Genomic DNA, 14,829 nt, shown 5'->3' on the forward strand with positions numbered 1-14,829 from the left:
TAACCCTTTACTCCTGCTGTTGCCCCAATTCTGGATTTCCAGGGACTGTGACTTTCATCGGGAGGTAAATTCCAATGGCTACCTTTCTCACCTTTCAAAATGTCCCTTGCCTGGAGTTGGTGGTCACTGATTTATAAAGGCAACGGCTGCTAAGCGCCACTTTTCTTTCTCTTTCCCCCAGGCCGATGAGGTGCAGGATGTGATGCATTTTAATTACACGGCTTGGCCTGACCACGGAGTCCCTCCCACAAACGCAGCAGAAAGCATCTTGCAGTTTGTACAGATGGTCAGGCAGCAGGCAGCAAAAAGCAAAGGCCCCATGATCATACATTGCAGGTGAGCCTCTCCTCTCTGCCTAGAAGACATTAGCAAAGCAAGGGGCAGAGAAAGTTGTTGCAATGCCTTCGAAGCACTCACAAAGATGGCTGTGCAATTTGTTGTTGTTGTTAGTATTGTTATTGTTTCATTTATGTGTTTTTATTGAAATTGAAATTTTTATTGAAATTTTACATTTTTTAACATCAGAATATCATAACATATAACAAAAATACCATTCCCCAATTCCTCTTCTGGTTTTTTGGGCATATTATCTCTCCCTACTTATTGGTTATTTCTTACTCTTTAACATTTTTTAACACGAATATTATTATTCGCTTATCATTTCAACATCCTCATTCTATTTCCTACATTTATTTTGTTAATTGCAAGTGTTTAATCAAACCCTGCAAATGAGTCCATTTCTTTACATTGATTCTGTAAATATGACATGAATGGTTGCCAGTCTTGAAGTCTTTCCATTAATTTTGCCATTTCAGCGTCTTCCATCTGTTTTCCTTGCCATTCTCCTTTAGTTGGTATTTCAACACTTTCCCATCTTTGTGCTAGCAATATTCTAGCCGCAGTTGTAGCATACAGTGGTACCTTGGGTTACGAACAGTCCTGCTTATGAACGCTTCGGGTTACGAACTCCACAAACCCGGAAGTAGGTGTCCCGGCTTGTGAACCTTGCCCCTGGATATGAACGCAATCCGCTTCTGGGGCCACGGGAGGCCTATGTAGGGAATGTATAGGGTTAAGAACAGACTTCCGGAATGAATTAAGTTCGTAACCCAAGGTACCACTGTACAGGAAAAGTTTTTTCTTCCCTTTTGGCGAATCTTGACCTGAAATGCCTGGAAGGTTTTTTTTGTTTTGTTATTGTTTCATTTATGAACTGCTTCCCAGGAAACATCTGAAAGAAGCTTCACAATGCACAACATAAAGTTAGCCCTCTGCACATAGCTGTCAACATTTCCCTTTTTTAAAAGGAAATTCCCTTATTCCGAATAGGATTCCTCACAAGAAAAGGGAAAAGTTGACAGCTATGCCTCTGCAGCATAAGTGATCTCCTATGATGACGGTGGTGGGTGTTTGCAATGTGAACACTGTTTCCCAAAATGGGGTTGCATTTCAAGCACATTCTCACTTAGGGATGAGGGATAAATTTGATGGGATTTAAATATAAAGGTGAACTTACGTAAGATGCACTTTTTTTGCAAGAATACTAGAACCGAGACACAGTCATCTTTTAAAATGTGTGCTTCTCTGAATTTTGCAATGCAGCTCTGGGTTCAAAAACGCATTGTTTTAGAGGGAAATTGATTTGCAATAATAATAATCCATATATTAAGCAAAATCACATAGAGGAAAAACTTGCGTAATAAATCAAATTCATTAGAACTTTTATTTGGTTTTATTTTGCAAACTGATGTGAAAAAAACAAACAAACTGACGTTGAAATGAGGGTCTTCAGACTAGATAAACGAGCAACACAGAGAAACAAAAAATGGATAGAAGTGCCCATCCCTATTCCCACTGCTCCTTTCTGTTTTGCAGTGCCGGCGTGGGACGGACGGGGACTTTTATAGCATTGGACCGACTCTTACAGCACATTCGGGACCACGAGTTTGTAGATATATTGGGGCTGGTGTCTGACATGCGGTCCTATCGGATGTCCATGGTACAGACAGAGGTAAGATTTTCAGTTGCGCCCCCCCTCCCCAGTGCATTTATTTGTTTTACTTGCGGGATTTATACCCTGTCAATCCCAGGGGGCTTCCAGAAAGTTAAAATGACAATAACTATCACCACCACCCAAACAATTAAAACTTAGCAACATGGCAGAGCAGCATCAAAGCAATCTGCAGAAGTGAAACAAGCACAAAGCCACGTGAAGGTTTGAAAAGCCTGAGAAAGTTTTTTAAAGTCCTTGCCTGCCATTGAAATGACAACAAGATCGGCACCAGGTTGTTGTTACAGATAGGTAGCCGTGTTGGTCTGCCATAGTCAAAATAAAAAAATTCCTTCCAGTAGCACCTTAAAGACCAACTAAGTTAGTTCTTGGTATGAGCTTTCGTGTGCATGCACACTTCTTCAGATACACTGAAACAGAAGTTGCCAGATCCTTCTATATAGTGAGAAGGTGGGGAGGGGTATTACTCAGAAGGGTGGTGTTCAATCTCCCAGGACATTCTATACAAGATCTCAAAGTAGCTGTTTTACTACAAAGGAATTTCAGAAATAGACTGGAAAGAGAAGCTGCTGAATTGCAACTCATTACCAAACTTAAAACCATGGAGAGACCTGGTCTGAACAAAGACCTTGGATTCTTATCTCATTATACATGACTAAGCCATTATTCACCTTCTCACCCCTTGCCTTTTCCTGTAAGACCTATTACAGTCGTTAAGAGTCGTCAACAGGCTCATCTCAGCTATCTGCCAATCTCCCATTCCCACCACCCTTCTGAGTAATACCTTAAAGAAACCATTCAACACGGGTGAGGCTCCCTAAGGAAAACATTCCACACTCGGTGCCACCACTAAGGAGTCCCTTCTGCAGCCACCTGCCCCACCTCAGGTGTGTGCCCAAAGAAGGAGCTCCACTGAACACCTTAGCATGCAGAAGAAGAGCTGTGCAGGATCAAACCAAAGACCCATCTATCCAGGATTCTGTTCCCACAGTAGCCAACCAGGTGCCTCTGGGAAGCCTGGAAGCAGGGCTGGAATGGAGACAGTGTCTGCCACACTCGAGGGCAGCAGACTAGCTTAGGGGATGCAGGGCCATCCTTAAATACTTGGCCACCCTCGCTCACAGCTCTGCCTGGTGCCTGCTCACTGCCTACTTGAATGCTGCAGAAGCAGTAGGTGCCATATGGACACAGCAATGCATGTGCATGGACACAAGAAGACAGTGGCGTAGCATGGGTTGTCAGCACCCGGGGCAAGGCAAGTAATTTGCGCCCCCTAACCCCTAACCTGCCGCCGCTGCCAGCTTCTTCTTGCTGCTGCCTGGGCTGGGCTGGTGTGGTTCTCTCCCGCGCTCAGCGCTGCGCTGGGCGGCTGCTGCACTGTCCCTCCCCCAGATAGTCCCTCACTCGCTCTCTCTCCGCACCGCACGCCTGGCACCCACCCCCTCCACAGTGGGCGGTGACCCAGCGGCTCGGATTGGATTCGCACAGCCAGCACTGCAGTGAGAGAGAATGAGTGAGCCAGGTAGGGGCAGAGAGCTGTGAGTGCGAGTGCCCCCCCCAGATGTTGCGCCCGGTGCGGCCAGCACCCCCTGCACGCCCCCACGCTACGCGTGGATCACAGGCCAATGGTCCATCTCACAGTCTCAGACTACAACTCGCATCAGCCGCAGCCAGCGCAGCTTTAAGTACGGAAGTAAGTTGTCTAGGGCTGGTAGGCTTTATAGCCCCAAATCTCTGGAGGGTGCCAGGTTGAGGGAAAGCTTGCACAGAGTTGTAGAGTCAGAAGGGACCCTGAGGATCATCTAGTCCAACCCCCTGCAAAGCAGCTGTCCCATATGGGAATCGAACCTGCAACCTTGGCGTTCTCAGCACCACACTCTAACCAACTGAGCTACCCAAGCTGAACTGTGTGGTGTGTGGAGAAGCACCTCCTTTCATCTTTCCTGAATCTCCTTCAGCTTCACTGGATGACCCCAGTTTCTAGTATTATGACAGCAAGGACAAGAGGGCGGGACTTCTCCACTTCCCCACACCATTCTTAAATTTAATGGGGACGCGGGTGGCGCTGTGAGTTAAACCACAGAGCCTAGGACTTGCCGATCAGAAGGTCGGCAGTTCGAATCCCCGCAACGGGGTGAGCTCCCGTTGCTCGGTCCCTGCTCCTGCCAACCTAGCAGTTTGAAAGCACGTCAAAGTGCAAGTAGATAAATAGGTACCGCTCTGGCGGGAAGGTAAATGGTGTTTCCATGCGCTGCTCTGGTTCGCCAGAAGCAGCTTAGTCATGCTGGCCACATGACCCGGAAGCTGTACGTCGGCTCCCTCGGCCAGTAAAGCAAGATGAGCACCGCAACCCCAGAGTTGGCCACGACTGGACCTAATGGTCAGGGGTCCCTTTACCTTTACCTAGCATGCTCTCCCCCTTTTTCCTAAGGAGCGTTCAATATTGCAACCTTTTCTCACCGGAGAGTTGTTCCAACCCCTTGATTATTTTGATCGCCACAATTTGTTTTGCCCCTTTTCCAATTCAGTAATATCCTTTCTCGTTGACTTGTGGTAACCAGAACTGTACACAGTATTCCCAGTTTATTTTATTCTCAAACCCTTTGCTTAATGATCTGTAACATGGGCAGGTTCGTGCAGAGATGAGCAGTTTTGCGGGGGTCCCAGTCTCAAGCTCTTGAGGTCTTGAAAGGTCAAGATGAGCACTCTGCATTGAGGCCAGAAGCAAATTAGGAGCCAGTGTGGTTGGTGAAGCCCTGGCCTAATGTGATCACAGCATCTAGTCCCAGTTAACAGCCTCAAACTTAGGGATGGGGAAAATTGATTTCACATTTAAAAGGCAAATCTACCCAATTCGCTTTCTAAAAACCATACGCAAACGAAAACACAGCCATCCTGTGAAATTCACTCATCTCTGGATGTTGCGATGCAGTCCTCCAGTCAAGTGATATGTATGAAAATGCAAATTATTGAAGTGTGCCTAAAGGGGCAATAGTGAAAATAGCATTCCATAATGTTTGGCATTAGGGAAAATTGTTTTGCAAAATTGCAAAGAAAACAATTGTATACTTGGAGGAATTTGAACTGAAGCACTGACGAATTTTCCTGAAGACTCTTAAAAATAATAATCACAAAGAAATGTAGAGAACTGAACTTGAGAATGGTAAAATGAGAACCAAAGAGAAAACTAAACTGACAGATTTCCACATCCCTGGTGTGTATAAAACCAGGCCTTTCTGACACGCTGTACCTCTCTGTGGAGCAGATCAGGGTACTGTCAGGTGAGCTGCTGTTCCTTTCCCCCCCTTATCTATGCCACCCACTTGTTTGCATAGTGGCACTCAATTAGCTTTCCTCCAAAGTGCCCACGCACTAGTGACTGCCAGCTTCTGTGCAGTTTCCGAGTTCCTGCTGTTTGCCAGCTGGCCTCTCCTCCTGTTCTATTGGCAGAGCATCACTGCATCCCCCCTCTCTGTCTCTCATGCACAAACACAGCAGACAGCAGGGCTTTGTAATGCTTCAGCAAACCGGATCTGGATTAAAGAACACCCCCAACTCGTGCCAGTATTTAACACTCAGGAGCAGGATATGATGAAGTAGTTGCCAGGGGCTGGAGTGTCCAGGGAAGCGGGGAGGGAGTCAGCAAGCAAAGGAGGAACCACAAGATTTAATCCCCTATATAGGCTTGGGATATAGGACCGTAAATGTGGCCCTCCAAGCCTCTCTGTCTGGCCCTTGGGTCCTTCGCCAATACTACCCTGGGTTATCCTTGATTGCTTTTACCTGGAAAGCATCCTTGAGCTCTCATAATGCCTTTGAAATGGAACTGTGCTTTCATCCTGTCCTTTCAATTCTGAGCTTGCTGGCCCAACCTCTGAAGTATGCAGGTTGACCCACCTGCCCATGACACCTGAGCTATTTGATTCAGCAGATCTGAATGCTTCACCTCACCTCTGTTCCCTCAAAATAAGAAGAAGAATGAGCCAGACTGGTAGTTTTGTAATCTGGGGAACCGGGTTCACTTCCCCGCTCCTCCACATGCAGCTGCTGGGTGACCTTGGGCCAGTCACACCTCTCTGAAGTCTCTCAGCCTCACTCACCTCACAGGGTGTTTGTTGTGGGGGAGGAAGGGAAAGGAGAATGTTAGCCGCTTTGAGACTCTTTTGGGTAGTGACAAAGCAGGATATCAAATCCAAACTACTACTATTACTACTACTCTTCTTCTTCTTCTTCTTCTTCTTCTTCTTCTTCTTCTTCTTCTTCTTCTTCATTCCTTATACTAAATCCTTTTGATTGGGTTGCCCTAGCCACTCTGGGTGGCTTCCAACAGAATATAATGGATCAAAATGAAACATCAAACATTAAAAGCTTCCTGATACAGGGCTGCCTTCAGATGTCTATGGAAAGTCATATAATCAGTGCTTTTTTCCTGGCAAAATAGGTGCCAGTGCTCACCATGAAGTTGTTACAGTAAGTGCCATGCTTTTTAACAACAAATTGGTGCCAGTACTGAGTATCCCCTGAAAAAACGCACTGTGTATAATTATTTATCTCCTTGACATCTGATGGAAGGGCATTCTACAGCCCAGCTGCAACTACCAAGAAGGCTCTCTGCCCGGTTCCATGTAACCTCACTTCTCATAGTGAGGGAACTGCCAGAAGGTCCTCAGAGCTGAATCTCTGTGTCCAGGCTGGATGATGGGGATGGAGACGCTCCTTCAGGTATACAAGACTGAGACTCTGTAGGGCTCTGTAGGGAACCAACACATGGAATTGGGCTTGGAAATGGGAGCCAATGTAGATTCTTATACCTGAAGGAGCATCTACACCTCCAATGTTCAGCCTGGACACTGAGGTCCAGCGCCGAGGGCCTTCTGGCAGTTCCCTCGCTGTGAGAAGCCAAGTTACAGGGAACCAGGCAGAGGGCCTTCTCGGTAGTGGCACCCGCCCTGTGGAATGCCCTCCCATCAGATGTCAAAGAGATAGATAACTACCTGACATTTAGAAGACATCTGAAGGCAGCCCTGTTCAGGGAAGTTTTTAATGTGTGACATTTTTATGTATTTTGTTGGAAGCCGCCCAGAGTGGCTGGGGAGACCAGTTGGGCTGGGTACAAATAAATTATTATTATTATTATTATTATTATTATTATTATTATTATTATTCCCCTCCATGGACAGCTGTGAGTGATGGAAGCTTCAGGAAGTGAGAATCCCCCTGAAACTCCTATGCAGGGGGAAAGTTTTGCAAAAACTCTCCCCACAAAGCATATTTCTGATCGTGTGCCTCTCTCCTCACACCACAATGCTCTTTAAATAACCAAACTTGTACATGCTTTCTGGTTTGGTGCTTCCAGGGAAGAACAATTCTGCCTCTTTTAATGGTCCCTCCATCGGTTCATTTCCGAAAGCGAGTTGATCCGAAGGAGGGGAAATACTTCTGTTAACAGCCACTAGATGTCAGTGCGCTTTAAGGAGCTGGAAGCCAACCAGCCTTGGGAGGGTTTTGAATGTTTCCGCAGAAAACCTGAAACCACACTGTGCTCACCACTCACCTGGTCTCAGGTTACCTTCTGAAGTGGAAAATGAATTGGCTATGCTCACCACATCGCTCTCAAGCGTTCTGGGTGAGGCGAAGGCCAATGCTGCGTGCAGATAGGAAAAAACTGGAAGCCTGCTTTTCAAAGGAGTCTCTTAGACCCTGACAAGGCTGGTCACTGAGCCTGAAACGCTCAAACGAAACCTGCCACGAAAGTCATGAGAAGGGATATCGAATATAACCAGTTCAGACCCCAGGACCAATCTTGACAGAGCAACGAATTATATGAAAAGTTCCTCCGAATGTTCACAACAGTTTCCCGTCCTTTTTTTCTTTTCTTTCATGCTGTCCATATAACATTCATTTATGTATTTCTTGCTCCCAACTGTCCCAGGGAAGCTGATGTCATTTCTGGGATCCACCAGGATCAAGAAGACTGCTTTTAGCACATGCGTAATGGATGTGGGTGGCTGGGTTCATAAAACAGATCCCACTGGATCCGATAGACTGCCTTTTGGTCTCTCTCTCTCCACAGGAACAATACATTTTTATTCACCAGTGTGTGCAATTAATGTGGCTAAAGAAAAAGAAGCAGTTCTGCATCAGCGACGTTATATATGAGAATGTCAGCAAGTCATAATTCCAGGCCAGGCGGTGAGTCCGAGGAGCTTTCTTTGGCTTTCATGCTTGAGTTTTGACTGCTCGCTCAGGAGCAGCTGCTGTCATAAATATTAAAGCCCCAGCCTTTTTATTTATTGCAAGGACCGTGCCTTGAAGCCAGATACTCCCATCCAGCTAGCATACGGCAAACGGGTTCTGCACATGGAGTGCTGGCTTGATGGGTCCTACCTGTGCTTGCAGCGCAAGAGGCTCAGCCGCCAGAGCTGCCCATTCACAGCCGGGTTTAAAAATAAATGGTAGTGCCAGACGTAACTGCTTGGGAGGAGATGCAGAGCTGGATTTCAACCAGTGGTGGTCCGTATCCATTGGGCAGGGTGCAAGGCAGGAGGCCAACAGCAGGTGGAGCCAGAGCCGTTAGGCTGTATTCAGCAAAATAGAATCAGTAACACAAGGATTTCTGCTTGCACTATGTATCCCTCTGCCCTGCAGTAAGGGGGCATTAATAATAATTATCTACATACACACACACACAAGCATTAATGTGCAAGTTGCTAACATGTAAGGATATAAATAGGGGTGCACATCTGAATATGCATCAGGATGCTCTTCCCGTTCAATGCAAGGCAGAGAGGCTGCATCTTCCTTTGAAAATGTATCTCCAGTCTATGTTATTTGCTCCCAGTCCATCCAGGAATATGCCTGTCTGAGCCCTGCTTACATGTGCAAGTCAGGGCAATTGTGATGACATGCGTGCAGAGTTTTCAGCTGCTGTGCTCTGTAAATACAAAGTGTTATTAATGTTAATTGATCAGTGGATGCCAATTTGAGTCAGTGGGGCTACAAGTCAAAAGGACCGTTTATTTATTTCTGGGCCTTGTTTGGCTCCGGGCGTGATCCTGCAATAAAGAAAGAAAAAGAGAAGTAAAGGTGGCTTTCCCCTTTCACAGCGAGGAATTACCGTATTTTTTGCTCTATAGGACGCACTTTTTCCCCTCCAAAAATTAAGGGGAAATGTGTGTGCATCCTATGGAGCGAATGCAGGCTCCTTGGCTTCAGCGATAGCAACGCGAAGCCTCCGAAGCGCAGAGGGAGCGCTCCCTCCACACTCCGGAGGCTATGCGTTGCTTTCGCTGAAGCCTGGAGAGCAAGAGGGGTTGGTGCACACCGACCCCTCGCTCTCCAGTCTTCAGGGATAGCCACCTGAAGCCTTTGGAGCGCAGCAGGAACTCGAGCTGTGCTCTGAAGTCTTCGGGTTCCTTTTGCAAGACTCTCCTGGCTTCAGCAGAGAGGGAGAGCTGTGCAGCGCCCCTTCAGCCAAGCGGGAGGAGAAATGGAAGGGGCTCCATTTCTCCTGCCGCTTTGCTGAAGGGGCGCTGAGCAGAGAGGGGGAGATTTTTTTTCTTGTTTTCCCCCTCTAAAACAAGGTGTGTGCTATGGTCGGGAGCATCCTATAGAGCGAAAAATACGGTAGCTTTTGGAAAACTTACCTTACACTTTCACCATCACCACAAAAGGGGGCATATGGTTTTCTGTGGTGTGTGTGTGTGTTTTCACCTGTTAGGTGGAGGTCTGAGCATTGCCAGCTTGTTCTTCTGTGAAATTGGTATTTTTTTATACCCGCGGCCATTTCTTAGATTTCCAAATTTCTTTCGTTCATTTGTGAACTGCTTCCCACAAAACATACCAAAGCGAAAACATGAACCACAAGAGCATAAATAAAAACCAATCTCCATGTTGCCCGAGTTAAATTATAGACAATTAATCAGTGCAAAAGCATTTCACTGATTTGATGACCCTGCTATAATATTAGCTCATTTGATGGCTCATTTTTAAAACTAAGGCTACAATATCTCTTTCTTTGTTTCTCCATTGCAGGTTAGAACATGAAAGACATCCATCTTCCCTTGCTTCAGATTTTAATTCTCTCTGGGGTTTTTTGTTTTGTTTACTGTTCTGTTGATTTGCCATGGACGACAGTACCCATGGACAAGTGAAAAAAAGAAAGACGAGATTTCACATCCAGGAGCTCTGGGGAGACATAGCCTTAAGGAACCTGCAGTGTCTTGTATGGACTATTTTGTTTCTGTACCTTTTTTTTAGACGTTTATAACACCGGACCAAATCCAACTCCGTGCTTCAGAAAGGTTTTCTGTCTTTCTCTTCTTACAAACCCTCTCTTTATTTATTTTGTAAACACGCAGGTTGGGCTTGAAGGTTAAGGAAAGTGCAATATTCAAGGCTCAATCCAAACGACAGTGAGCTTTCAAAGTGTGACTCTGGCGAGGTCTGTCGAAGGCAGGGCTAGGATATTGGATGATACCTCATTAGCATGGAGCAAGGGACAGGAAGACTGTGGATCTCGGGGGAAGATCTTGGGATACTGCTGTCTATGCTCAAGAGGAACCTCCAAGTTGAGCCGTCCTCATAAAACAAACTGGCTCAAAGCTAGGTGCAAAGAAAACTTCACTTCACAGCCAACGTTTTAAAGATTGACTGAGACGACAGAACAGAGATCAATGGTGACATTTCACAGCGCTTTGAGAAGCTCTGGAGATCCGTGCATCTCAGCAGAAATGTCTTCTAGCCTGTTCAACCAGCCTGTGTTATGGATAGAGGGGAAATGAATCCTGTGCGCCTGGATCCGGGGTGGAACTGTGAATGGACACAAAAGAACCACTTTGGGTGACGAGTCTGGTCCAAATGTCATCACTATCCCCCATTTAGTAGGAGCCTTTGCTGCCTGTTCCTTCTCCGTTGGCTTGGTTTTGTTTGTTTTCTGTGTAGTCGCCCTGTGTAAAAAAACCAACAACGAAACAAAAACAACAAAAACTAGGAAGTTTGTCGATGTTGTGGGAAGGGAAGTAAAGTGCAGTGGTAAATACATGTCGCTGGTTTCCAATGGCCTGAGAAAGGTGCAGAAGTGAGGATTTATTTTAGCATGCTAGGCGCATTGAAACGACTGCTTTGCTCCTCAGTGATGCCCATGTGTGCCGCTCATCAGTTCCCTGCAAGTCATTTATTCTGGAATCAGTAGTGCAACTTTTGGTAACCTGGTGTTTTGGACTACGTTTCCCATCAGCCCCAAGGCTGGGCTGGCTGAGGCTGATGGGGGATGTAGCACAAAACACTCATAGAGCAACCAGCTAAGTTAGGATAACACAGCATTTCTTTTCTTTGGGTTATTGTACTGATTAGGTGAGTCACACATTGTGACAGAGATGCTGTCAGGATATTGGGGGCATTTTCTCGTTTGTGCCCCTTTTTATTTGACTTCTGTTTGACAGAAAGCTTCTGAAGGGAATTGGCTCTGGAACTACTGGAAGCAAAATATAACACCCAGGAGGTGGGCTGAGTTGGAAGAAAGAACAAAAAATGCTGAATCTATGCTCCCGTTTGCAAAAACAGGGCAGTTTCAAGGAGTATGGCAGTGTGGTGCAGTGGTTAGTGCACTGGATCAGGATTGTGAGGATAGCATGTGTGTCTGTGTGCCAGGGGGTGAATCCCACCTAGGCCATGTTGAGCTCTTTGGAACATGGGTGAGATAGGAATGGATTCCCTTAATGTGAATATCTGGAGCTTTCCCCACCTTAAAGGTGTTCAAGTGGGAAGGACCAACCAGAAGATTGTAGGCAGCCTTTCACCTTGAATGAATGGTGTGAAAACATGAAAGCTGGGGTGGGATTTGTGGCTGCCATGGACTGTCCAGTGCCAATGTACCTACCAACCAGGATGCCAAGGAAAGCCCTGAGGTTACAAGCTGGGAAGAAATGTTGTAAGTTGAGGGTTTGCGATGGAGTCAATGAGTGGTGGGGCGCCTGCTTGGCGTGCAGAATGTCCCAGGTTCACTCCCCAGCATCTCCAGGTAGGAGGTGGCATTGTCCCCTACCTGAAATTCTGGAGAGGTGCTGTCAGTCAGTGTAGTCGGTACTCAGCTGGACCAATGTACATGGTATGAGGCAGCTTCCAACGTTCCTAACGTTGGGTATGGGGGGCATTCAGCCACCAGCCAGGTCTCCATGGTGGAGGCTGCCTGAAGCTGAGCAACAAAGAACCAATATGGTGTGATGGGCAAGTGTCCCAAATGTAAATAAGGCTTATGTCTCCAATTCCCTGCTCAGAAAGAAGCTATTAAATGGTGTAAGAGCTACTGAAACACTTTGAGAATGGGTGCGTGCTTATTTTTGCTGGGTGACTGCAAGAGAAATCACAGTTACAGAACTTGTGGTAGCTGCTCACACCTGCAGTTTAATTCCCATTGCCTGCCACATTAACAAACACATTTTAAAGCCTTACCCCACATCCAGATTTTATTTTATTTTTTATTACAAGTGAAGGGTGAACAGAGCACTGCCTTGCTACCCTCAGTCCCTGCAATAGATTTGTGGCAGGCAGTGGGCCAAATCTTTTGAGTGCTTGTCTTGGAAGTGCCCTTAAACTGTGCAACAACCTCACAAGCTCAGCTCTGACCCAATCCCATCCACCTCCCTCCATGGAGCTCTTATAGCCAAGCCCATCTGCTTTTCCAGAATTTGTGGGCGCTCCTACAGATTTTTTTTCTCTTGACTGACCAGCTTTCACAAGGACAGAGCATGGGATGTCACAGAAGTACGCCAGAGGCCAGCTGATCTCAAAAGACTTATTCCTCCTAGATTTTTGGACTATTTATTTACGTGCTGATGATCTAGCTCAGGAGAGCTGTGTGCTTGCAAGTAGGTTTCTAGGTGCTTATTAGGAAACCCAGGTGCCAATCAGATGTCTGGTAACATTTCAGATATGGTTTGCCACAACTCCCATCATACCTGACTGTTGGTCCTGCTGACTGTGGCTAAGTGTAGCCGGAGTCCGACAATATCTGAAGAGCCACAGGTTAGCCACCCTTGAACTAGGTCTTGCTTCTTATGGGATGTGTATTAAAAAAAACCCACCCATGTCATCACAAGCAGTCAGGCTTGCATGTCTTTGAAAAGCATGACTTAGATGAGGGTGCTGTCCCTTAATCTGCTCAGTTAAATAAGCAGACTAGTAGTGTGATCCTGTACATGTACAGGCTTAGGATTAGGGCAGAAGGGCTCATCCTCACATCTGCTCGCCATGTGCCTAGAAAGCATGGGGCTAGTGGGTCTGAGTGGTTTCCCCCCTGCTCTTCTTCTTTCCCAGGGAAAACCCACTCTTTCGCTCTAAAGCAGAAAAGAAATGGCCATCTGCAAAAGAAGAAGAAGCCCGATTGCCGTTTACTCCATTTGAATGCTAAAGAGCGGTTTCCCCCAGGTGAAAGCAGCAGAACAAGAGGGAGTGTGGATAAAGGCTAAGTCTTCAGGGTCCAGGGTCTTTTTGACTTCAAAATGACCTTGCGCCACCAAGATGGCAAAAAACCTACCAACTGTATTTCTGCAGAGCCATGCGACAACGTAAGCGCCTCTTTGCACGCCTCTAAAGAAGCAATTTTCACGGGTGTTCACAACATGACAAACTTCCTCTGAAGCAAGTCCAGGTTTCGGTATCAAATGCTCTGCGGAAGCAGATCACACAGCACAGGCAAGTGTGACACAATGTTTTGCAAAGTTGCATTTTTGGGGGTACCAAAGGAAAGGGAAGAAAAAAACCTCAGGCCATGTTAGCTTGCATTTTGACCACACATACAAAAAGACGGGGGTGGGGGGGTAGGGTGGAGCAGGCATTTTTGTAGTTGATGATACGCGCACTGAAGACGAGCTATGAATGTGCCATGCTCTCATTGCATACCAGCAGTCCCAGAGACCAGCAGTCCATCTGTCCTGGACTCGAGGACAGTGATTTCTGTGTGCTTGACCAAACTGTGCACCTCTTTCCTGCCCGCTGTCCCACTTTTTGGGGGTGCACACTTCCAAAATGAGATAAAAGCTAGCAAGCTGCCAGAGTTCAGACTCAAAACCAACCATTAGCATCGATTCAGGATTTTGATCAGCAAGTTATTAACACAAACTATGTGTGCGAACTGTGTGCGAACTCTCACAATGTGAAAGGGGGATCAGTGTTAAATTTTTACATAAAGAGGTGATGGGGTTTCGAACCTGCAGGTAATTCATGTTCTCTGAGATGGTTGTTCTTTGCTCAGAAACACCAGAAGCTGGTGTTTAGAAAGGGGAGTGCGCTTTGCACATGCTCAGGAGGTGCATTAGGAGCTCCTGGCTGAAACATGAAATCAAAAACCTGGTTGTCAGGAAAGTCTGGGTGTGCATGGTTACAGATTCTTACTGCTTTGCTCAAAGCATCTGGATTTGGGGGGGTTAAAAAATGATACTGGTGCTTGTATCTTGATAAAAATGCCATGGGTACCATCACAAAAAAACATTGGGTGCAGAGAAACCAAACATTATTGTGGTCTAGGGACCAACCTCATAGATCATCAGAGTTATGCAGGCTTGTCACACCAGATGGCCACAGAAACATGGTTTTGTGTTGCTTTGCAATCCTATGGAAGAGCATGGGGCGACACCTCAAACAATTGTCTTGATTTCTTTCAGTTGGGACTGTTCTGAGTTTTGCAGCAATGTGTGTATTAGAAAAGTGTTTCTGTGTTAGGCTTAGCTTCTTCGAGGTTGTAGAGTTATAGAATCTGAACATGGGGGCCAGAGCTGTATGAACATGAACGGCACAAATAACACTGATTGACGCAAAAA

General features: G+C 46.3%; 1 protein-coding gene across 3 annotated transcripts in view; it reads left to right on the top strand.

Moving 5' to 3' along the window:
• The window catches only part of PTPRO (protein tyrosine phosphatase receptor type O), a 128,793-nt gene extending 113,964 nt beyond the window's left edge, over positions 1-14,829 (top strand). For all 3 annotated transcript variants that reach the window (XM_082238776.1, XM_082238778.1, XM_082238777.1), the window contains 4 exons: positions 182-336; positions 1,876-2,011; positions 8,085-8,203; positions 10,046-14,829. In XM_082238776.1, coding sequence (XP_082094902.1) covers positions 182-336; positions 1,876-2,011; positions 8,085-8,189 — 396 coding nt within the window. In that variant the 3' untranslated portion in view covers positions 8,190-8,203; positions 10,046-14,829. The remainder of the gene's footprint in view (positions 1-181; positions 337-1,875; positions 2,012-8,084; positions 8,204-10,045) is intronic.

This window comes from Podarcis vaucheri (assembly GCF_965113315.1).
Source record: "Podarcis vaucheri genome assembly, chromosome: 10".
NCBI classification, from domain to species: Eukaryota; Metazoa; Chordata; class Lepidosauria; order Squamata; family Lacertidae; genus Podarcis; species Podarcis vaucheri.